The sequence below is a fragment of the Colias philodice genome, chromosome 9, assembly GCF_061535455.1.
Source record: "Colias philodice isolate Cphi_HAF_F1 chromosome 9, ilColPhil1 Martin Lab GWU primary, whole genome shotgun sequence".
NCBI lineage: Eukaryota > Metazoa > Arthropoda > Insecta > Lepidoptera > Pieridae > Colias > Colias philodice.
In genome coordinates, this window is record NC_143094.1 from 11,772,991 (window position 1) to 11,798,696 (window position 25,706).

At 32.3% G+C, this 25,706-nt stretch overlaps 3 protein-coding genes across 4 annotated transcripts in view; 1 reads left to right on the forward strand and 2 right to left on the reverse strand.

Annotated features, from left to right (window-relative positions):
- The window catches only part of LOC149486173 (uncharacterized), a 49,809-nt gene extending 30,845 nt beyond the window's left edge, over positions 1–18,964 (reverse strand). For both annotated transcript variants that reach the window (XM_089699509.1, XM_089699508.1), the window contains exon 1: positions 18,677–18,964. In XM_089699509.1, the coding sequence (XP_089555635.1) occupies positions 18,677–18,682 (6 nt within the window). In that variant the 5' untranslated portion in view covers positions 18,683–18,964. The remainder of the gene's footprint in view (positions 1–18,676) is intronic.
- The window catches only part of LOC149486155 (SH3 domain-binding protein 5 homolog), a 243,113-nt gene that overhangs the window by 184,984 nt on the left and 32,423 nt on the right, over positions 1–25,706 (forward strand). The window lies entirely within an intron of this gene.
- LOC149486174 (uncharacterized) lies at positions 6,871–8,742 on the reverse strand. Its single transcript, XM_089698554.1, has 4 exons — positions 8,720–8,742; positions 7,246–7,479; positions 7,058–7,119; positions 6,871–6,983 (listed from the first exon to the last, which is right to left on the reverse strand). The coding sequence occupies exons 1-4, from the start codon at positions 8,740–8,742 to the stop codon at positions 6,943–6,945; spliced, it is 360 nt and encodes a 119-aa protein (XP_089554680.1). The 3' UTR covers positions 6,871–6,942.

Consider the following 25,706-nt stretch of genomic DNA (forward strand, 5'->3'; position numbering starts at 1 on the left):
GTCTTACATATAAGTATAGACACTTAGTGACTTCTTGCACCACATCAAAAAAAGTCCAAAAAGCCTATAAATAAGGAACTTCGTTCCAATAATAATATAGTTAGTATTAATTTATTCAATTTATATCCATAGTTTTATGAGGGATGATATGATTAATCACCCAATTTCACATTACACGATTCGCAACGACTCCACAAGTGAACCATTGCCGCGCTGTCATCAACTATATGATTATTATTTAGGACAAAGCTAGTCGTCCGCTAAACGGATGAATAAAATAAATTAGTCGTCCGATTACCGGATGAATAAAATAATTTAATCATCCGATAACATCTATTTATCTATATAGTTAGGTTATCGGGGTTTCTTTAGAGAACTGCCGCACGTATGTAGGTTTTTTGTGGTGGGAGGAGGGGGGAGGAGGGCACACGTTGGTATTTGATTTTTTTTTGCGCGTCGACGGAGCCCCGCTTCGCGGGGCTCCTATTTCTGTGTAGTTTTTTTTTTAAGAAACCTAACCTAACCTAACGGCTAACCTAACCTAAACTTGATTTTTTTTTTGCGCGTCGACGGAGCCCCGCTTCGCGGGGCTCCTATTTCTGTGTAGTTTTTTTTTTAAGAAACCTAACCTAACCTAACCTAAACTTGATTTTTTTTTGCGCGTCGACGGAGCCCCGCTTCGCGGGGCTCCTATTTCTGTGTAGTTTTTTTTTTAAGAAACCTAACCTAAACTTGATTTTTTTTTTGCGCGTCGACGGAGCCCCGCTTCGCGGGGCTCCTATTTCTGTGTAGTTTTTTTTTAAGAAACCTAACCTAACCTAACCTAACCTAAACTTGATTTTTTTTGCGCGTCGACGGAGCCCCGCTTCGCGGGGCTCCTATTTCTGTGTAGTTTTTTTTTTAAGAAACCTAACCTAACCTAACCTAACGGCTAACCTAACCTAACGGCTAACCTAACCTAAACTTGATTTTTTTTTGCGCGTCGACGGAGCCCCGCTTCGCGGGGCTCCTATTTCTGTGTAGTTTTTTTTTAAGAAACCTAACCTAACCTAACCTAAAGGCTAACCTAACCTAAACCTAACCTAACGAATTAAGGGCGAATATCTCGGCCATTTTTGATTTTAGAGAAAAGTTGTTCCTATAAAACATGCTTATATTAGCGTAATCTTTACGATAAAATAATAATAAATAGGTGTTATAATGACACCAACTCCATCAAAAATTTTCTAAGTCCTGCGCCCCCTTTGCTTTAGTCCAACCCAACTAGCTTTAGTGTTAAAAGGTTATCTATTAATCCGAATAATCGGTCGATTAAATTATTTTATTCGTCCGGTAATCGGACGATTAAATTATTTTATTCATCCGGTAATCGGACGACTAATTTATTTTATTCATCCGTTTAGCGGACGACTAGACACTTCGTATTATTTATTATCAATATTCTCTTATAAATTGTTTCAGATTAACGTTCATTAAATTTCGAATTAATATTCATTTTATGCATATATTTTTTGAATCAACCTCATGTTTATGGGTACAAATTAATCACTGAAATTTGTCAACGGAAGAGCATGAGTAAATTGATTGTTAAATTGAATTAAATATGAGATTACTTGATAAGAAAACTAGTTAGTAATTATAATTATAAATTAGGTAACTACTATCATCACTTTATTTGACATAAAATAGGCGAAGCAACTCGGTCAGTATGGACGAGGCTCTGCATTTTCCTCAGCCGAGCTATAGCAACTGACTGCTCGTGCTTCGAGACTCTGTTCGCTCTGTAAGCTTTCTGTAAGGAACCGCATATTAGCTAACAGCCTAGGTCCGTCTATATAAATCTGTAGTCATGTGTTTTTTGTTTATACATCATGTTCTAATCAAAAGCCACCTAAATGTTCAATTACATTTATAAAATATTTTAATCAAGATGTTTCAGTGCCTACACGTAGATTAAATGCTTTAAATACATATTTTAATCCTTCTATTGTACATTTATAACTGCGTACAAATTAATCAATTTAAACATATACAAAACCAATAAAAGTTAAAAGACTTTATATCAAAAGTTCAAGTGAATTTAATGCCTTCTATGTCCTGCTGAGATGGGAAGCAAAATCGATCTCAACAACATTTATTACACTTCATATATGCATTTAAATCACTGGTGAAGATTTATTTACTTTGCCTTAACATTAGCAATAATATCCCTTTTATATTTCTTTGCATAAATGTTTAACAATCTTTTTTACATTTGATGGCAAGGTCCACATTAAAAAGCTATTGTAAGGGTATTTCAATTGCGGGACTTATAGAAATTTAATTTCATTTTCATTTAATTTTACGACTGATGCGTTACGAAATATCTGTAAATCAATAAGAAGATCAAGATAAACTTTAAACTTTGATACAAAGAGCGATAAATATAAAATAGGTACAATTAAAATTTATTACACCTCATTGTTTCACCGACCTTTCTCTTAAATATCAAGCCTACCGCATATTGATTGAATTAATCCCTTACAAGCGTTCAGGCGGCAAAAAGTAGCCTTTAGATAAATACGCAACATAACACCGTAGTAAATAAAACTTTATTATTATTTATATAAGATATAAAATTGTTTATTTTGTATTTAACGCGACAGTGGTAAAAATGAAGCGGTAAATCTTATGTTGACGAAGATAAGATTCAATTTTTGCCATAATAAGGAGATTCTGTATGCGCATGTGCAATGCAGTGTTTTTGGCGCGCGCAAACAAAACGAGCTATCGCTGCATCGTAGTTATTTATTGTATGCAGGAATGTTTTCGGTAGAGACATAAATCTTTTTTGTAAATTGTCGCCGTGTTAATCCTTTTTATTTTACTTAGCATACCTGCTTCGTATTAATAAAATCATTGGAGTACAACATTAAATTGAAAATTGATACATGATTATGATCGAACGAATGAAACACAAATTAAATATTTTATGAATTTAAACGTGGCAATTATGTAACATAAAGCACCTTAAAGCTACTATAAAATGATGGAAACGTTCTATATAAGAACAAAATACCTAACTCTAGGATTTACAAAGTATTATTTTTATTTCAATCAAATCTTTGCCCTAGCAGATTATTTCTCAAATCTGTCGTTTATTATGATTAATTACAATTATAAATAACTAAATATGAATTTAATTAATCAATGCAAACGACTTATAAAAATTTATAACAAAAACAAACATTAATCATAAGCACAATTTAATTAATTTATTTTACTAATTGCCGTGCTCAGCTACTGTGCACGGATCTTCCAAATTCATTGATATGCATCAATCTAAAATGCAATATAATTTTACAACTGTTTATGGCACCAATCATATAATTTTCAATCACAATGGTTTCAAATTAAATATCATAAAACATCGATTTATAACAGGATTTCATCAAATGTCTGTACCTAAATGTATCATTTAACATTTTAACTATTAATTAAATGTAAATTAGAAAACTAACATTAGACAAATTAGCTTTAAGTCAATTTTTAGTCAATTGGCGGGTCTAAACAGAACGCGCAGTGCGCACCCTAGACTAAGCATTTTCCGCGGGAAAACGCGTGTGCCGCCATTTTGCTCGGCCGTACCGAGGTTATTGCTAACTCTATAAATATTTTTTTTTTCAACACTGAACTTAGCGCAACCTGCTGGTGCGTTTCATGTTCCAATTAAGCATCAGCATAATTCGGCATTGTGCGCCACTGAGTCGCATTATGCTCTGTAATTGGAAAACAGCCATTATCTAATCTGTGGCCGTACCACGTTCAACTTCCAACCTAGCAGCCTCGAGCGGAAACTGCCTCGCGAGGCTGCTCGCTCTGAGTGGACCAGCTTACTAATAAAATTGTAAAAGTTTATGATTAAAATCATCACATCATAATCGCTCTATAGGAATTTAAATAAATTACGAATTATAATTTTAATAGTTAAATAATTATTAAAATTAATATTAAAATAGTTTCAGATTTAAAATATATTGAATAAATATAAGAATAAGCATATATTATATCTTGTTAATTACATCCTTATTCAATTACACAATGACAAAAATAAATAATCTTGATACTGTATCGCAAATATCACAAATCACTACGAAAAAGCGATTGTAGGTAAATTTCAATATAAATATTTCATTCTACAAGTCGCGTGTTCGAAAATTACCGTCATAAAAATCATTCATTATTTGTACGGTTTTTGTAAGTTATTTAAATGGAAAAGGGTCTTCGCAATACCCATATAATGTGTCAAGACAAGTACCAATTTTCATCTCAAAAGTTGCACATAATAATACCACAGTATTACAATATTATTTCCTATAGGTATATTATATAGATATTGTAATACTGTGATAATACTTTTTGAGATAAAAATGTATGCTTTGCCGATGACTGTTTGATATTTAATGAAGGCAAATATCGCATGTTTATTCTAGGATAACGGATTATGTTGTTTGTTTATGGGCTTTTTAATGCAAACGGAACGTTGTTTTGGAATAATATGAGTCAGCCACTCTATTTTTAAAGGAAAAAACGGCTTGTTATTTTTTAATTAATAGCTTTTAAATATGCATCCTCATTAATGAATGTTATATAGTTAGTTACGTGGTTACTCTGTATATTTTAATCGACAGTTTATCGACCTTACCTCTTTTTGGAGGTACCTTCTTTCTTTCTTTCTTTTGGTACTATAAAGGCAAATAAAATATTAAGGAGATAAGTGGGTATAGAAAATTGCTTGGAGAATCGTTGACGCGTAATATGAAGCATGTGAGCAAAGCCGTGGTGGAAAGCTACTTTTATTCACTCTTATTATGAACGAAATTGTCCTCCTTGAAGATAGCGGCTGATTTAGCAGATGTTTTAACTTTGAAGGTCCGAAACCACTTGAACTTTTGAGTGTTTATGTTCGAGATAATATCCTCCTTAAAGTTATGCTTACCGCATTAAATATAGGGTAATTGAGGAATCAATATCGTACATTTACCGCAAGAATATATTTATTGTTTGTAAACTTAAATAATTTTAAGAGAATGGGAGATATTGTACTTCTTTTTAGTGTAAATAGATAGGTAAATAAACAGACAAACGAGCAGGCGAGTCAATGCTGGTAGTAAGTGTATTGTCACCCACTTTTTCGCACAATACCAGGGGAATAGCGATTGGGTTGCCTTCTTTATAGCCATGCGTTCTTTTCTTGGAGATACCCTAATCGTAACTGGTTGGAAACACTGCATGCAGAAGCTGATTTCCAATTTCTGTAGCACGATAAAAAGCTTCTTTTAAAGGGAACCTTCGTAGATCGTAAACTATCGGTGGTATGGACAAAATGTGCGCTTGTGTGGTGCTGTACGGTAAATTTCCCATATTTACTATTCGATGCGTTACATATTATGAAATAACTCAAACAATAGAACATACTTGGCGCCACACATCAGTCTAGAATCTAGATCGTATGCATATTAAATGCAACGCAAGTCGGCACTCGATTGGTGACATTAAGACGATACACAAAAAAAAATCTACTGCTTGGCGGGCGGAGTCTAAACTCTAATAGCTCGCTATCGCGAACGCGGGTGTGCGCGAAGTCATTCTTGCAAACTCGCCGCGCTGCCGCTGGCCGATTCGGGACAAACATGTATGGAGTCGTCATACAGTTATAATATTGTTATACATATATTTAATTGTTGATTTATTGGTTTTATTTTCTTGCTTATAAACAAATAATCTTCTTTTTAACAACTACTTAGACATTATTAATAATTATTATTATTTCGTAATGTTTATTTTATTACAAAATAATACAGGTTATAAATAATCTTTAAAATAACAAAAAATATTGTTACTCTGAAAAAATGAAATGGTACTCAATAACGCGGACTACTGAATGGATTTAGATAGAATTTGATGCTGACGTAGATATTACGACATGCCCAGAAATGAAAGGTAATATTTCTGAAAGAAGTTATAAACCCTAATTCTTCTCAGTCAAAGTCAAGAGTGGAAGATATCACTAATACAGTAAAACTGATGCGAAACTTTGGATGTTAATTTGTATATTTTTTTGTTAGTTGTTACTTAATCACGTCAAGACTACATTACCAATTTTGATAAAATATAGCTAATTGCCTGGATTTACACATAGGATACTTTTTATCCGAACTGAACACTTCTGTGGGATAAGACAGGATTCACGATATAATCTAATTCCACGCGGGCAAAGCCGCGGTCGGAATGATATTTTTTTAAATAAAAAAATTGTTAAAAAAAAACACAAAATATATTGACGCATGTATTTATTTTTTGCACTCTATTATAATTGTAATTATTCATTACAAATAATCAAAATAAAATAGCCAGAACAAAGTTAGGCCCTGGTAGGGTAGGTAGGCAGGTACAGCAATGTGAGACGAACACTGGCTTATTTATACCAATAATAATGTATTATAAACATTAAATTAAATTTACTTTCTAACAACAAAAATACATAATATTAGTAGAATCAACCAATCATCCCACAAAAATGAAATGTGCACACAAATATTCATTCAAATCGGTTCATGTCATTAGGAGGAGTGACTGCAGCGCCATCTTCCGGGCCCAATTGTGTTTCCAGATCACCCAGGAACTCAATTTAATATACTTACACAAAATTTTTCGAAATGAAAACTCACATTACTATGTAAATATGAATATAAACCTGTTTTATTACTAAGCAATTTCCCGCACAGGTGTAGTAAGTATAAATGAAATAAATATCAACATCAAATTCTTTATACAACATACTTATCTACCACCTTCTAAGAAATGTAATTCTTGAAATTATTTCGTATTTTTTTTAAATATAAATAATACTACTCCAATGAGCTCCTGTTCCATATTATGTCCGCCATACTTCCACTAAGTTCACCATGATTTTTTATTTCTTTGCACTTTGTTGCTTTTTGCTAAAAATGGAATCATGCGATTAAACCAGTAGAGCTTTGATAACATACATTTTTGACTGAATAAAGGTACTTACGAAGGAGTGGATTCACATTGTGAACAATCAGTGGGTTTATTTTCCTTCTGGATTCCGGATTTCTGAACAGATTATTTATGCTATAAATGAAAAAATCTTACACATTCGTTATGTACTTAAAACAGGGGTACATATCAAACATCGTCTATAATACAATTATCATCAAATTTAAAATAAAACCAACTTACTTCATTAATTTGTTCCAATTGTAAGCATTCTTTTTCCTCCAACCTTTATGTTTCTTCTTCTTATTTTCTTTATTGTCCCCATTTGTCTCATTTTGTCTTATCGTGTTGTCACCCTTTTTTACGATTGCGCGAGCGACACAAGTTCCCCGTGTGACGGCCGTAGCGGGAATGACTCGTGCAGCGATCGGGGTAGGAAGGTACAGGGCGGCTCTCGCTATATTGGCTGGTCGCGCGCTAATTTCAAGTATTTCTTGTTTATTTCAAAACCATCGCATATTTCAAAATTCTAACACGGTAGACGTATAGGTTGTATATTTTATAGTTAATATCCAAAAAGTCGTAACTTTACGTTTGTTATTTTGAAGATGCCAGAGATTAAAAAAAAATAACAATGATAACTTTGTATTTTTTTTCTATCGAGAAAATATCATGGAATCATGTTTCTAAAACGGTAGACGTATTGTGTTACTATTGAACTTTCTTGTCAAGAATTTTCATCACGACAACTTTAATAATATAAAAATTACGAAGGTTTGAAAAGGGCCGTAAATGTTAGAAAAATTAATTCATCACCTTAACTTCTACTTATGGAATCTATACGTAACCGGCATTTAAAGGGGGTTCGCGGCCATAGATGAAACTTGTCAGAAAAATCTTATAATAAATCATCTAGATTCTAGGTAAATGAATAATACAAAACCAAATATCTCTGTTCCTAATACGTTTCGAGATTTGGGTCCATAATAACTTTTGCTTACAATATATTGCTCTTTTAAAATATCCAAGTTTTATCACTGGCCGCGAACCCAAACCCCTTTACTAGTCACCATGCATATGGTGACGTGTCACCTAAAATTAGATACTAATTATTTGCATAATTCCATTTTACGATGGGTATTAATTTAAATAATTTCATCTAAATGTTTAAAATCTAATTTGTATAATTAATAAAGGAAAATTTATAACTGACGCAATATTTGCATTTCTGTTAATTTTACGACCCTGTCTAATAAAATGTTGTAAATAAGTTAACAATTCGACAGCTGCCACGATTTTTGATCGCAGATCTTGACATTGACTAATTAATCACTTTTAAATATTTTACTTGTTTTCAATATGTTTATCCTTTCAATCTCATGTTTCACACTTTTGATGAATTTATTCGATTTTATCTTAATTGCTTATCTTTTGAAATAGGTAATAAAAGTTTATATAGAACAAGAAAAGGCTCTTCTTATTTCATCTTTTTGCCCCGCTATGTCCCAACACTGTCAACCTTTTTCCGACTTATAAAACTGCCTCTACCATCCTTCTGTTTAAAATTCAAAGATGAGCCAATACCTACTTTCGTTGTTTTGAATTATTCATTATCAATTACCTTTTCAATTATCATATTAAATACAAGAAAGGAGAAGGCATTCATTTCAGTTTTTTTGTTAGTTATAACAAGGAATGCAATCCCTCAACAGGAAACCTGGCCAAATCATGAGCCCTCATGTTAGCGGAATCTATAGCAGAGATAATGTCATGGCCGGCGAGCTCTAACTGGTCCCAATTGACATTTCTGTTTGATACTGTCACTCAATACGTCATTAGTCTATACTCTATGGTACAGCTTCTGGGTTTGAATTTGGAATTATCTTGATCGTGATCGTGATTTTGGGATAATGTAAAACGCAATTATATTTCAAAAAAAATAGATGTAGGTAGGTTAGCAACACAACATTCGATCTTCGAAAATGGCACACTGCATACATGATTAGACGTCTAAGTAAAAAGGCATACCTAATTCAACAATCGGGAGTGAAGAAGAGACAACCATTCTAGCTAATAAGCCATATTTCAACGTACCGCTCCCGGAGTGTTTTTCGCCTCTAATACCTTTCTACTTATGATATTTTAATCAAAAAATTGGTTAACTATCGGTGAACGAGGTGGAAGCAATAATAAAATGTTGTAAAAATATTGCAATTTAAATCATCAAGAAGTAATTTAAAACGATAAAATTGATGATAATATTACAGAAAACTTTAATAATTTCTGCGTAAATAATTAATATAATCTGTGTAAATAACTTACACATTCAACGTGACATTCTCTTAAAATTGCGTTCAAAACAATAATAAGTAACATGTATAGGAAATGTAAATATCAATCATATGCATATTTAACAAAGTGATGCTGTCCTTTTTTGAAGTTCAATAATTCACTGACGTTCATCGAAATGGATCGATTTCTTTGAAAACTCGTGAGCGGGCTGACCTTTATGTTGATATGTTGTCAACAAATCATGGCCTTCTTGTAACAGTCTATTCGATAATATTCACAGAATCACACTGTCCGGTTGTTTACAAATTTCGCAATAAGATATAACTATAAACTACCGACTCTTATATCCTAAGAGAATTAACTGACGTTAAGGTTGTTATGTTCCAAAATAATGCACATTATTTCAGCACAATTTCCGAGGTAGTAGGTATACCTATACAGGTAGATAGAGTAGCATCGTTTTTGAAGTCTATTTTTAGAGCACTGTTGTCATTCGTTATTGTTTGTTTACAACATTTCTTACAAGTGTAGTTCTTGCAGTTGCATATTATACATATAGAATAGGTAACATCCTTAAGACTAAAAATGATTCAACCAGAAACACTTTTTATTACCACGTAATCGTGACATGATTCACACTTGTTAGGTACCCTGCAGCATTAGGCAATGAGTTATACATAATAAATACAATGGATAAAAAGAAAGCAAAAACCACTATTCCTTGAACAAATACAAGGAAAACGCCGTGTACTTTTCCAGTGTACTTTGGAAATGCCCTTAATAACACGTTACAATCACGCCGTCGCGTCAGCACGAAGCCATCAATCAAACCACAATTAGTGTCGCCAAAAGCGACACATTTTGCCTTTTTTAATTGCCACGAAAAGCCGCTGATTTAAAACACCGTAAAGGGTAAATCCAAAAGCGCTATCTTCATCAGCATTCAATACGTGTTCAATTATATTTTCACCGAAAGCAACAAAATAAAAGAAGGCGCGTGTTACTGAGAGTAATAAAGCGTGTATTTTATGGCGAAAAGATTGATCGATTGTTGTATAATGCCGCGTGCACACTGCACCAATGACAACCGACAAATTACATCCTATGTTAGTCCTAGCATGTCTGATGATAAGCATGCGATGTATCCTTGACTAGCTTTTCCCGTAGTACCGGGATAATAGCATTTATAGCTTTCCAGGCCATGGTCGTTTGTAGCTTTTGTTAATTATATAGGCATTTTTCACTCATACAAACTTTCGTATTTAAAATAATTATGAGGTTTGATTGCTAGAAAATAATGCTCTTCATTCCCAAATCGTATGCAACAATAATCCTTTGTCATATTTAATATGAAGTTAATGAGTACCTATTGAATATAAGAGAATTAAGATCATCAAATTAAACACAAGGTAGCGAAGATCGGCCATGTGCAATCGTATCACGTACACTAATATATCTTGCTATACATATAAAACCTTTCTACGTATTTGTTTCGTCACTATTGCTTTATAATACAATGTGGTTTATTTATTTCTGAATCTTTAATTGTTATTTATATATTTACAATTTATATTCAACTATAAATATAAAATAAAACTATTATTTTCACAGATAAAAAAGGGGAACTAATTTTATCGTCAAACTTTAGTAAGCGAACATTATCTTGTGATTCTAAAGTTCATCTATAAGCACGAATCTTTGTAAATATATCCAAACTAATATTATAAAGCTGAAGAGTTTGTTTGTTTGAACGCGCTAATCTCGGGAACTACTGGTCCGATTTGAAAATTCATTTCGGTGTAGATAGCTCATTTATCGAGGAAGGCTATAGGGTATAGTATATATATCATCACGCTACAACCAACAGGGTGAAACCGGGCGGAGCAGCTAGTAAATAATATAAGTGTAACGAAATAAAATATGAAGGATTTCAGAGCAGATGAATTTTTGTGAATCAGTTAGTTATCAATTATATCTTCAATTCATATAAAACTCATTTTACATTACGCATAAGCCACAAAACACACTACCCAATTATCCGCACATTTCGAAAGACTCCACAGATATCGGAATAATATCTCATACTTTAAATACACTGTAATTACAATGAAACGTGGATAATTGTAAGTTCATTATTAACAAGTGTTTTGATTAGCGGGCCTATAAATCATTGGGAGGGCCAGAAAAGGAAAGTTCAGTTTTTTACTTTACAAATAAAAGACGCGGTACGATATTTTAAAGTTTAATTAGGTATAATTATTTATGTTCGCATCGTTTCGAAATTTACAGATCTTTAGATGAGGAAACAAATTATTATGTTAACCTGAGATCAGAATTCCTGATCCTCATGAAATAAGTAGAGATCACTGTATAGGTACCCAAAGAGATGGTAGAAAAAGATGTCACACTAAATATAGAAAATTCCAGAAAAGGAAAAGCCTTTTTTTAAGTGTTACCTATAATTGTTTTTATATTTTTTACCGTACCGTATATAATATTTATCACAAATCATTAAAAAAGCGGAATATTTAGGAACTTGGAAAGGATACATTATTTCAATTGCTTTGTCTTACTACCGGAGCAGATACCTGCTACCTAATAACCTAATAATACATCTAACAAAATATAATCTCAGTCACGTCCTTATTTATTTATTTTTATTGTATCAATAAATTTATTGCCATCTGATGATTCACAAATGAATCTTTAATGGATCGATAATTAACCCAGCTATTCGTTTTTTGGAACATTTAAGTTATGTGTTTTTAATTTTATATGTTTTGGTATAAGAATTTAGAATAAATTTTTGATATTTTAAAACATTTTGGGACCAACGGCAGTGCCCGCAGTGCCCAGTCGAGCAAAATCGTTTATTCTGTTTTGAGGCAAAACATGAACTTCGCGATTCTTTTCGAGACTACTGACTAGTAACGTAACTTTCCAAACGGAACAATATCCATTACATCTCCGATTAATGAACCTATTCAGAGTTATGGAAATATTAAACTATTAATTAATTATTTCTGTAATAAATTAAATTCTAATCACATTTCCGATCGGAAAGTCCATTGTGAATCACCATACTGGGGAACTTACGTTTTGAACTAGCCCCCCTTAGAGTATATATGTACCTATTTGCTAATACATACTCCAAGTAGCCCCCATCGAATCTCCATAAAATACCTATCTTAAATTTCAATGATTCTGAAAATAATAACATTTCAGTTAGATACTCTTTCATTTATTTTTGTAGGTTTTCTTTCTATAGTTATTCTTCATTAGATATGTAAATATATTTTATATCAATTTAAATGATGTTTACAAAAACCACTAATGTAAATCATGAATGCAAAACATTTGTTTTGGTATATCTAACATTTGCATCTATATGTCTGGTAATAAATCTTAATAGCTTTTATAAAAGGGACTATAAAATTTGAGAATAAAGGCTGTATAAAATCGTTATCTTCAATTAAAAGAGCATTGAATGAAATTGGCTATACCATGAACTTGTGTGGCCTTTAGTAAGATTTTGTTTTAGGCAATAAAACTTAGTAGGTATATGGGGTAGGAATATTGAATGATTGAATGACTAGCCGCTCCGCGCGGTTTCACCCCCGTGGCTCCCCTCCTGTTGGTTGTAGCGTGATGGTATATAGCCTATAGCCTTCCTCGATAAATGAGCTATCTAACACCGAAAGAATTTTTCAAATCGGACCAGTTGTTCCCGAGATTAGCGCGTTCAAACAAACAAACAAACAAACTCTTCAGCTTTAAAATATTAGTATAGATTTATCTTTGTAGACTTATTGGTGTTCGCAAAACTAAGCTAATGTATTTAGGTTTTACTTAATTGTTTTTTATTATTATGTATCCTTTGAATGCTTAATTTTAAAATACTTTTTATGAGAAAAGCGTTAAAAATAAATAACGAGAAAAATGTCTTGTTCTTATATGATTACCTACAATACGTTTAGAATTTGCTATAAAAAGTCAGACCTTTCGACCATTTCCCAAATTAATCTTCGTCAAAATTAAAATTCTTAAAGCGAAGGTGATAACTTTATGATAATTAACATCTTTGCCTCACGTTTTGGCAATTAAAAAAAATGTAAGAATCGCTACGGAAAGCTTTCGGTTTAAGGTAAAATTTTAATTACACTTAAGTGCTTGAATGGAGATAATAACTGTTTAAAGTTATGATAATTATCACTTACAGCACTAAGTACGTCAGTATATAACCAAATAAAGATCATGGTTTTAAAAATAAGTAATCATAAATATTGATATATAAATTTATCGATAATACAGTCATACAATGCTACGAAAATCCTTAAAAATCAATCAAAAGAACATTGAAGTAATATCGAAGGAAACATTAATAATATGGTAACCTTTACCAAAACTGCCATTTCGAAAATAATACTAAAATTCCCTCTACATTTGCCGCTTTAATCGTTATAAATAATAGAAGAGACTCGATATTCACCTTCCGACCTTTAGCAGACCCTGCTTCATTTACTTTATGTGACAACTTGTATAAGCTGTTCTGATTAAAAAATGTGGCGGTTAATCTAATGAGTCGATACAAAATTACTGTATGATTGTAACTCTTATAGTAAATAATAAGCATGTAAGGGTAACTACTGTAAGTATACCTATATGAATTCAAATGATGAAAAAAGCACATTTTTTAACGTTAAAAAAACTGTTAACTTCATACTACATCTTTTTTCTCATCTACAATTATCAAATCTACAGACAAATTAATCAAACTTCTTAAATATTTCGGATGTCGTATTTAAAAAAAAATGATAGTTATGTCAATATAAGTTATCATTAATATTACTACCTACGAGATGAATCGATAACCTCTTTTTATTAGTCGGTTAATGAGGCCTTATCGATTAAAAGATGCTTCTGTTACACGCATTGACACCTCTCCTACATCGGTGTCGTGATATCAATGATGTCATCGACGAATTATGTAATGTCTTATCGCTCTCTCATCTGCAATTTTTATTGTTATTTATCAGCATACTAAAGATATTTGACTGTAATTTTTAAATTTAAGTCCTCTTAACATTTGTAGGTAATTTTTTCGAATAGAAATGGGATATATCTCAACTTGATGTTTATGTTATGGTCATGTCCTATCACGGATAGATGAAATATAGAGGACAATTTTGTGAAACTTGTGCACTAAAAATATAATATATCTCCTACGCACGTGGAAGATGTTTATCAGAATGCGAAAGTAACAATCTATTTGAGTCTTTGTTTCCTATTTTACCTAAACAATTAAAAATACACAGGCTATTATTTTATCTATATCTACTAATATTATAAAGTCTATTTATTTGATTTCTTGCTTGAATATCTCAGGAATCTAGCTAATCTCAGGAACCACGTGTTCGATTTGAAAAAAGTTAGATAGTCCATTTATCGAGGAAGGCTTATATATATCATCACAGATCAATATAGAAGCAGAGCAATGCAGGTAAATTCGCGGGTCACAGCTAGTAGGGATCAATTTAAAGCAAATAAAGTAAAGTTTGTAAAAATGAAGAAATAAAACGCATATTGTTACATCTCCTTGTTTGTGTCGAATGAAATATATGCTTGTACCGAGTTGTATCAAAAGGTGATGGTTTGAATGTTTATTGTAAATTAAGAAATACAGCATATAGCTTTGGAACGCTGGAAAAACGTAACAATACTATTAGATATGATAAAAAAATTGTGTAAAGCGTCATGTTATTTGTTAATTTTCTGAAACTGAAGACACATCACAATTTGGTGAAAGTAATTTTCTTTCACACTCGGTATCTGAGAACTGAGAGCCCTAAAAGATATGAAATAAATAAGAATTTTTAGAAGTTCACTACCATCTCGTGCACTGTACTATAAATAACATTTGGATAGTACTCTACTGAAGGTAAAAACTTACCTTAAAGCAAATTCAGTCTACGTTCAACGTTTTAAACACTAAATTTATTTTAAATACAATCTCCATGTGGGAACAGCCTTAGGTAGATACGCTTCTCAAGTAGCATTCCAACAATTACGAACAATATTCATATGTATTCCTGTCAAATAGATCAGAAAAGCGCAATAAGATCCTGCTGTAAATAAAATATTACACTGGATACAAGCAATATTTTGAGATGATCAATCGGATAAATGGGTATATAAAATTTTACTACATACCTACCTATTATGCAATTCAAGTATTTTTTCTCTTATCATATCTATCTGCTTCAAAAAATGTCACAATTATTATGTTAAATTGAAATTTGAAAATGGATAATCTTAAATTATATACTTAATTCGTTATTTTTAGGGTTCCGTACCTCAAAAGGAAAAAACGGAACCCTTATAGGATCACTTTGTTGTCCGTCTGTCCGTCCGTCCGTCCGTCCGTCCGTCCGTCTGTCAAAACCCTTTTTCTCAGGAACGCGTGGAGGTATGAAGCTGAAATTTATATCAATTACTCTGGTCTACTGTCCCTTGAAGCTGTGAAAAAATCAAACTTCTAAGCCAACGCAATCAAAAGATACAGCCGTTTATGCCGCAAATTTTCGACACTTGCAAGGGAATCAAAACCTACAGGGTGCTTCCCGTGAACTCAGAATCTTGAAATTTGGTACGAAGCAACGTCTTATAGCATAGATAAAGGAAAAATTACGAAAACCATAAATTTTTAGTTACATCACATAATATATATTTTTTTTAATAATTTTAAACTTACTACACATTTCCTCATAATCGCGTAGAGGTATTAAATTGAAATTCATACCAAATACTCAGGTCTATAATACCTTTAAGCTGTAACAAAATCAAACTTCTATGTCAACGCAATCAAAAGAAACAGCAATGTACGGAACCCTCGGTGCGCGAGTCCGACTCGCACTTGGCCGGTTTTTTTTTTTTTTAATTATATAATCGTCAATTATAATTCGTCTCTTTTCTAAGTTTCCCCAAAACCAGTTCATCCTAGTTTTCACAAAGCTGTTGTTTTGTTTTAATTTTATATTTGTAATAATATGTATTTACATGTTTGAACTGCACTCCAGTAAACATATAGGCTCGTGTTGAAAAAATTATGGGTCATTTGAACCACCAGGTGAAGTAGTATGACACAGATGCCGTACAAAAATGGTGCTCCACAAAGTCGGAATTTATTTTTATTTTCCGAATTGCCGGGGTAAATTTGGTCATTTGATTTTGTACGGCATCTGTGTCATAGTATTTCTATACTGCTTTTAATCCATGATTCCGCAACGCCCGCCGTACAAAAATCATGGAGACAAGGGGAAAAAAATCTCTACCTGTACTTTCGAATAATTCTCATCTGCACTCAGGTGGACAGCTTACAAGTGACGGCATAGTGCTGAATCTTATTATTTTATGCTTTTATATCGTTCTAGATAGGTCACCTGGTGGTTCAAATGACCCATAATTTTTTCAACATGTGCCTACAGGCCCATAGACTATAGTTTAATAGAGCTCTATGTGACCTTAACTTTTTATTTTAAGAAATGTTTATCTATCGTGTCTATATTTTTTGCCAACCTCCCTTGACTTATCTTCAATTTTGGTTTCGATATAATACCAATTTTTATTACAAGAAAATAAATACGAATATAAATCATAATCTTCAATAAAGTTTAATTCACAACATTGATTAATTACACCGAAAAATCAATAAAGATTATTGAATACCAATGATTAATTTATACTTCTTTAAACATTTAAATTTATCTGAAAAACATTTGTATAAACCTATTAAAGTATTAAAATGCGCAAGTTATAAATAAGAACTTAAAAAATCGGGCATAAAAGCTTTTTAGATTTTACATTTCGGCTTTGATAAAAAATAGCGACCGGTATGCGTCCTTACAGATTAGTCGGCAAAAAATGATTCTTTATTAAAACGTTTCAATTAACAATCTCTCGTACAGAGATAAATCGTTAAAACAGTTAATAAAATAAAGTAATGGACACTAAAGAGCAAATTGCTAAGACACAGCGTTAATCTTATTTGTAAAGTTAAATATAGTAAGAGTTGATTTGCGACATTGAATGATATCTTGAAGAAACTCTGCGGAATGCCGATTTTCCATTGGTCGCTGTAGCATTAATTATCACAATGAGCTTATAAATTTTCTTTTATGCGTAAGTAGTTATTTTACTTTAACTATATCGTTGTGTTAAGTCATAAATAATATTTCGCTATGAAAATTCAAACGCAAATACTAAATTGTTGGAGTCGGTATTTATTCTGTAAAGCAATGACAATTAAAAGAACGAGTTTTACATTCGTCTTAAAATTTGCATGCAAATACCTTATTTTAGAAATTGTTATCCTGTACATATTTACATATGAAATGTGTATAACCCTTCGTTGGACAATAAAAGTCGTATCGGTATAAGTACAGCTGTCCCCCGCAGCCCGCGGTATCGCGCCAACAAAGACCATATCATCTTTTTTTAATTGAAAATGTCAACGGCTACAGTTTTACCGGTTCTGTTTTGTTAAAAAACATTGTTTTTTAGTTCATTAGCTTCGAGATACGCGAACTTATTATTTCACGATTTTAAATAGACTGTCATTTAAATTGTAACTTTTGGTTTCAAATTGTTCGCTTCGAGTTCAAGTGACTCAGGATTGCATAGCAATTATCACATCAGTATTTACCTATCAATTAGCACGGACGGTGATGTTTTAAATATTATTTGACTTTGGCTCAAACCTGCGGGTTGGTCCGCAAAAGCAACGATTTGCTAAACACAATACCTAACGTTGCCTTGAACTTGATTTCTAAGTTTGAGATAAACATTCGCTCGGAATATTAAAAAGTTCATGAATATATTAAGTTTTTTATTGCCTATCGGGAACTAGTTTTTGGAGAAATAGCGACGATGTTGAAAATAAATCAATTTATTTTATGGAATATATTTGTGGAAATGTTTTTATTACAAGTAATTTTAGATAGACGACTATTAGCAAAGTTGATTGGCCGAAACGTTCTCGAAACTCATCAGACTGGGATCACCACTTAAATATTAAACAAGGAGAATATTATTTATTCAATAAGAGTAGAGTTTGACGTAACAAAACTTTCAGTTATTGCATAGGTAACTGCATTTTGGTCACTTTTTAGGTTTCCTTACGTCTCTATAGTTTAAATAATTATTAATGACTAAAATTATTTTTAATGAATAATTATCTAAGCTCTTATTTATTTAAAAAAATATTGAAAAAATTTCAAAAAATCTAAAATTCTACTCTATCTCAGAGAGGGCTTCAGTACATCCTAATCAAGTAGAGACGTGCTAATCACCAACCAAAATTTCTGAAAAAGTCAAAAAAACTTACCTTCATGGTTCCAAAAAAAGTCTTCCGTATGAACCACAGATTCCTAAAACACGTGTCAGTCACAAAATGTTTCCAATGCACCGATTTGAAAAAAAAAAACAATAACTGTTCTAAATTCAATAAACGCGCGAAGACGCAGAAATGTGTCAGTGGCGTGCGGCGGACGGCCTAGGACGAGGTACGCGTGTCGAATGCTAATAGCAAAATCGAAATGTATTCAGGATTTTTGATGAATTTTGGAGTGGGCACGGGTTTTAACAGCGTCGCGGTACATCCGAGACTGGTAAACGAAGTCGCAGGACATCGACTTTATAAAAGTTTGTCCACAACAATGCGCGTAACTGTACTATGTTTCGGTGCTATACCGATCGCGCGGGACCTAATTGTCATGATGATTCGATTGATGTGTTCATTAACCTGGTTTTTTTATTGGAATTTTTCGACATGTTTTTCAACAACAATGTGCGAAGTACCTTCACCAATAGGCCAAACTATCAAACAGTTACTCTATTTTAAAAGGGCCAAATCTATATGGATTCCTTACCAACTGCATAAATCTAATAGCATTGAAAAATTCATAATCCCTATCAAAAACACATTAAGGAATATGAAGGATGTTAGAAATGCAGCACTATCTAATGGAAAGACATATATTTATAATACTAAAATAGTATGGTTTCAATTTTTTTCAGCTAAGTATGACTTTGGTCTAATCCATTTGGACCATATACCCAATCTTGCAACCTTACAGGGTGAAACTTGCAACCTTACAAAAATTTGCCTTGGACTGCATGAATAAGAATCACTTAATTTACCTATTTATATTAGGTAACATAATTTACAATTATGTAAAGTGAGAAAATAATACCTATAATTAATAATCAATCAACTCGTAAAATATTTGACGAATAGGTAGCACGTAGGTACCATATTTACAAAACTAAGTACTTAGACCTACTTCAATATTTCTATTCAAATATTGTTAGTCACACTTTCAAAAATATCGTGAAAAGATTCGACACAGAGACCGTCTTAAATTTTGCATAGAACATACAAAAACATGAATACTTTTTGTTCCCAACTTAAGAATGCATAAATATAGATAATATATATCGACGGAATATCGAAAATCAAGGTACCGTTTCTAAGGATGAACTTCCAAAAATACATAAACTAATATCAGAGAGAAGAGATACGAATGGAAAAACCAAAAATTTCCCTATCTAGTACCATCTCTTCAATACCGTGGTTAGCGCAATACGCAACAATCGAGACTGGTGGCGCAGAAGACTGGTCACCTACTTGTCTGTAAAGAAAATTAACCAATGTAACATATACACATGTTTCGGTCACAAGTAGGTAAATTGGACTTGCTTTTTTAACTTCGATGGTTGAATAGGACTTAACTGCATTTGCATATAAGAGTTTAGTGTACTTTTTTTACTTCGGCTGTCTATTTTGCACTCCTTTTTTAATAACAAGCAAAATGGACCACCTGATGTTAAATAGTCACCACCGCCCATAAACATTCACAAACATGTTGTATAAAGTATTAACACCGTCCATTTAAGCACATATATATATATAGTTCGGGAAAACAGTCCCATTCCTTTCTTTAAAAATATCTTCCAAATTCCTCTGACACGGGTCGATACACCAGCTTACAAAAACATACCAAACAACAAGCTGTCCTATTAATAAAAGCTATTTAGATTAATTGCGGAAGTTATTACTGAATGGGTTTGCTACAATTGTAGCGCGGCGAGAGCTTGCAAAAAACGTGGTCCGAAATACCAAGGAACATCGAACATCAACATGTTCCACGAGGCCATTTGCAGTCCTTGTTACTTGTAATGTCATATATGGTCTATCACGTATTTTTTCCTTTAAACCCTTGTATCAGACGAGTTCTTTGGTTGTCATTGATACTACTTTAATTCAGAAATATGGCTGATGCTCAGTGAAATGTATATAAGATGCATTCACCTTATACAGTTAACAATAAAATCTACAATATAAATTGAATTTTATCCATGTACAAACCTTTTTTGATCGGAACTTAATCCACTTTCAGGAATTAGGCTGACGTACTTGGATACTAGATCAATTCATATTCTATCTACGGTAAAGACATCGAGCGTGATTCTTCTAACAAAACTTTGCTTTCAGAGAAGGCTCTTGAGATCAGTAGGGAGAGGAGATGTTACTCTTTGCAGTTGATCTAAAGATATACAATCGCTTAATAAAATCGCTCAATTTTCATTACATCATTAGATAAACGACATAAAGTCTAAAGCGAAAGCAAATATAATTCATGTAAAATTAACAACCATAATAAGAATCCGTCGACCAAGCTATCCACCCTGCGTATGGAAAGCTATAGATCCGGCGCTGCTCAACTGCCATCTAAACTAGGCCAGTCCCTATTAACCTTTTCACGTCACAAAAAAGCGTTAATCAATGAAACGATTCGATTATATCAGACAAGATAATGCAAGGGTATCGTCAAATGTCACGCGTTAATTCGGAATGTACGGCCGCGCCTCGGCGCGTAGGTGTGCGGGCAAAAAACTCATGTTATGATCGTGTAAGGATAAGAAACAGTCATTTGCGCTCATCCTTCAATAGCAGGATAATAATGTTACCATTGTTTAACGTTTTGAAACACTGTTATCACGTGCGATCGTTGCGAAAAAAAATACTATTCATCTCCGTTCGGCTCGGCTCTGTTCACGCGCTAAGTGGTAAAAAGCGTAGGTATATTAAATTCATCCATATATGCTTATCATATAATTTGAGTAAAAGCTCGATTAACAATCATCGTCACTTGTACACAAACTTGCCGATTTATAATTTTATAGTACTTACAATTAGTGGCCTACAATAAAAAGTTTTTATAAATAAATTCCTGTAAGCGTTCTAACAGACGAACGGCAAGTTGTGAACGGCAGAGGCTACTTCAGCCGTCGGTCGCCACATGTCGACGGCAGTTGGCGGTACGTCGACAGTAGCAGTCAATATATGTCGACGGCTGCTAAAACTAGATTTATGAGTTTGAAATCGGTGACAATATTTTTTTTTGACAATTGAAATTATTAGGTGCTATAAAATAAAAACACTTGCAGTCATTAAATTACGCGGCAATCCGAGATAACATCTCACTAAAGTGTGCGAGTGGTTATAAATATTTAGTGCCTTTTGTATTCAGATTGTCGCCAATCAATAACCTTTACAATTGTACTTAACAATGCTACTGCTACTAATGTTTATGAGTAGAAAAAATAAATACATATTATGTTTTTATGTTGTGAAGAATATTGTGAGTAGGGTGCAATTATTGCAACATTATTGTACATAATTCAAATGATATTAGGTATATGTATTTAGGTACATATAGGTAATAAAATCTTAGGAAAGTCAAAACTGATATTGAATATTTTTAAAAGAATAGAATAGGTACTTGGGGGCGTGATCTTCAATAGATATCGAAGACTTCCATTGAAGTAATATAGTTTTTAGAATTTTTCTCTGTTTGGTATAACTATGTCCGCGATTACCTTAAAAAATACAGCATGGATATTGGATAACTTCTAATTTAGTACAGATATAGCTTGAGACCTAAGGAGCCAGGAAACGGGAACTAACTAGTTACGTGGGTTTTTCTTTGACTACGCGGCGAATCTACTGGCAGAAATCTGATGATAAATTAATTAATAAATAAAAATCGTTTATTTCTTTCATAACACAGAGTTCAATAAGCTTTGAATACAATAAAAAGAAATGTACTTATACCTACGTAATAATATCAATTATTATAATAACTATAGTCGAGCCAATTTAATAGGCAACATTTGACGTCTATCAATTTTATCTTCGAAGAGAGGTAACCTGCTTAAAAACATCGATTAGGTAAAGTGAATTAATCGATACTGACTTGAAACATTTGTCAATCGAACTTGAAACACATTTATTAATTTATGATGATTTTTATTCACAAGTAATCAATGCATTCGATTCTAGATGTCAGATTTCGATTTTTAGAGTAACGTCTCTGGTATTTAAAAAGAAAAAAAGGTTATTGACACAAAATTGTAGCGACGTCAGTTCTTTAATTCAGAAATTGTTTATTATGTTTATAATGGTTTATCAGTAATATGAAATCTTAAAATTACTTGTATCGGTCATTATTATTATAAATATGTAATCGTATTTGAAAAAAGTTAAGCAAATGTGCAGTTCTAACAAAACGAAATATCATGTTATTCTATGTCGTCGTTACTAGGTTACATTGTTGAATTTTGTTGAACTGTCAAATGTTGCCTATTAAAATGGCTCTACTATAGCAACAACCTCCTTTTTTCCATTCAATCCATGGTAAGTAGAATTTTTTCGCCTTATTAAAGGAGTTTAAATTAAGATTCTCCTAGATAAGCTTACTTCAATAATTAATTACCAGCATAGCTCATAAGCTCCATTTTTTGCAAGCACTAGCCTATAATTACAATGCTGATCGACCAGTCGACGTTTTTGTCTGGTTAACCAAATTACCACTTTTGGCGCCATAATATATCTTATTTATTGGATTGACATTATGAAATGTCAGATATCTCTATGATGATTACAATAATCTTTGTCCAAAGCAATTTAAATTGTAATAGCGTCTGATATTATAATAGACGAATAAAACATACTTGGATAAAAAATGAATGCTTTCAAAGCCGTTCTGCGATAAAGCGTGGGAAGCCATCACTTTAGGCGCCAAATTTCTATAAAAATAAGTGAGACTACCTTTACTTTACTTCACACTTTACTTATTATTCATCTTGTTTTTTAGCTGTTAAGTACTCGTTTTTTTTTAACATTCGAATGATTTTTTATTTATGAAAAATGAAAATGAAAGGAAGTGTGCTCGGGGTGCAATTAATTTTTTAAAAGAAATTGTGTTTTATATCAGCAAATTCATTTTACCTTAAAGTTGGCATTAAAATATACTCACATAAATAATATTTTGGTAGTGGCTAATTATTCGTTAATTACGGCTTAATTATCTGTCTGCAATGTTGCGTGTAGTAATGCAGAAAATACCATCACATAGATTAAAGTACCCATAAACAACACATAGCCACAAAAACATGAAAATATAACATGTTGCAGTTAAACGAAAAATATCGTAATTTTAAGGTAAGAAAGTAAGGTCTGCTTACCTAATGATTTTGATTATTGTATAATTTACTGTATTCAATTTTTGTGATGAATAAAATTTCTGTTAATATTGTATGTCGTACAGTATTGTGATTATCATTGAAATATAGTTTGTTTGTTCTAAAAACAATCAATTAGAAATTGATATTTTTGGTTTTATGGCATTCAAATGTTATATTGTATACAGGGTGTAATCGTTAAGTGTGCACAAGCGATTATTCCGTAACTATTGCAGATATCAAAAAAATTTAAACTGATATCGAAAGTACTTAACCTAATGAGTAAAATGGCCACAGTAAATTTAAAAAATAAAACGAGAAATATCCAAAAATGTTACATTAAACGCACCCATACATTTTATTTCCCATACATTGTGTATTCATAGCAGATTTTCGAAGTGATGTCCTCATTGTGCAATACAATGAGGAGATCTATTTTCAGTTTCAAAATGAACTTCCCTTCAAATTTGCGAAGTAATTAAAGCAGAAAACCAAAAAAAGAAAGAAAAAGCTAGGTAAAATGTTTCATATTAAATGTACATGGGATATTCGTATCTCATACTAAATGTATGGGAGGGTTTCAAGTTATTTTTTTAGATATTTCTCGTTTTATTTTTAAAAATTTATTATGGCCATTTTACTCATTAGGTTAAGTACTTTCGATATCAGTTTAAATTTTTTTGATATCTGCAATAGTTACGGAATAATCGCTTGTGCACACTTAACGATTACACCCTGTATATTTATAAATTTATAACAATCAATTAAATCACTATGTGGGTATGTTTGATTATTAACGTGTTTTGAATGTCGGGAAAAAAATTAGTTATAAAATAAAACAAATAAATATATTTCTGCATAGTATATTTAATAAAGATCTTTTCATAGTTCATATAAAACTGTCATATCATAGTCCTATTACTATATTTACAAGATTACAATATTCATCGTATTTACACATACATAGAGCATTTCCATTACAAAAATCTAAAAAATAAAATCATAGTCCAAAACCACGCATACTCATCTTAATATATATAAATCTCGTGTCACAATGTTTGTCCTCAATGGACTCCTAAACCACTTAACCGATTATAATAAAATTCGCACACCATGTGCAGTTCGATCCAACTTGAGAGATAGGATAGTTTAAACATGTAGGTACCACGGGCGAAGCCGGGGCGGACCGCTAGTCTATTATATGATATATTTATAAATAATACAATTTGACAAATATTTATAGAAATACTATCTATGGGGAACAAAATATTATGTTCAGAGTTGTAGCTGTTAACTTAGTACATATTAACTTAGCAATGAGATTTAATTGGACTTAAAGGTAACTCTTTAGCTGCCTAATATTTTCTTATTGTTTATTAATTAGTTAGACAGAGCCTCAAGTCCGCTAATTTAGTTAAATATCACAACATTACAATCTAATTGACATAACAATACAATCCAATTATCATTGTGACAAAATTGGTATTGGTCACAATGATAATTGGATAGCGATGAGACCATTCTCAATACTAACATAAAGTCAAACGAAGTTTTTTCCTAGAAACCATACTTTTAATATAACCATACCACCTGCGGTGTTCCCGAACAATTACGATATTGGGGCCTTCAAGAAAAAAGCGTACATGTCATTAAAAGGTCGGCAAAGCACCTTTAACGCTACCAGTATTTATGGTTCATCCACACATGCCGCCGGGTTTCAGACCGCCTTGCCGCTGAATGCAGGCCACCGACTATACCGGCGGCAAATTCGCTTATTTTCGAAGCCGCAAGCAAACTGCTGCTGGCAATCAAAAGCCGCGCGTGCCGCA

Bases quoted from the DNA above. Each gene is read 5' to 3' on its own strand.
- LOC149486174 (XM_089698554.1), bottom strand. From the start codon at position 8,742: ATGAGGGCTCATGATTTGGCCAG. The intron at 7,120-7,245 runs GTAAGTTGGTTT...TAATCTGTTCAG, and splicing joins AATTGGAACAAATTAATGAA to AAATCCGGAATCCAGAAGGA. The intron at 6,984-7,057 runs GTAAGTACCTTT...TTCCATTTTTAG, and splicing joins CAATGTGAATCCACTCCTTC to CAAAAAGCAACAAAGTGCAA.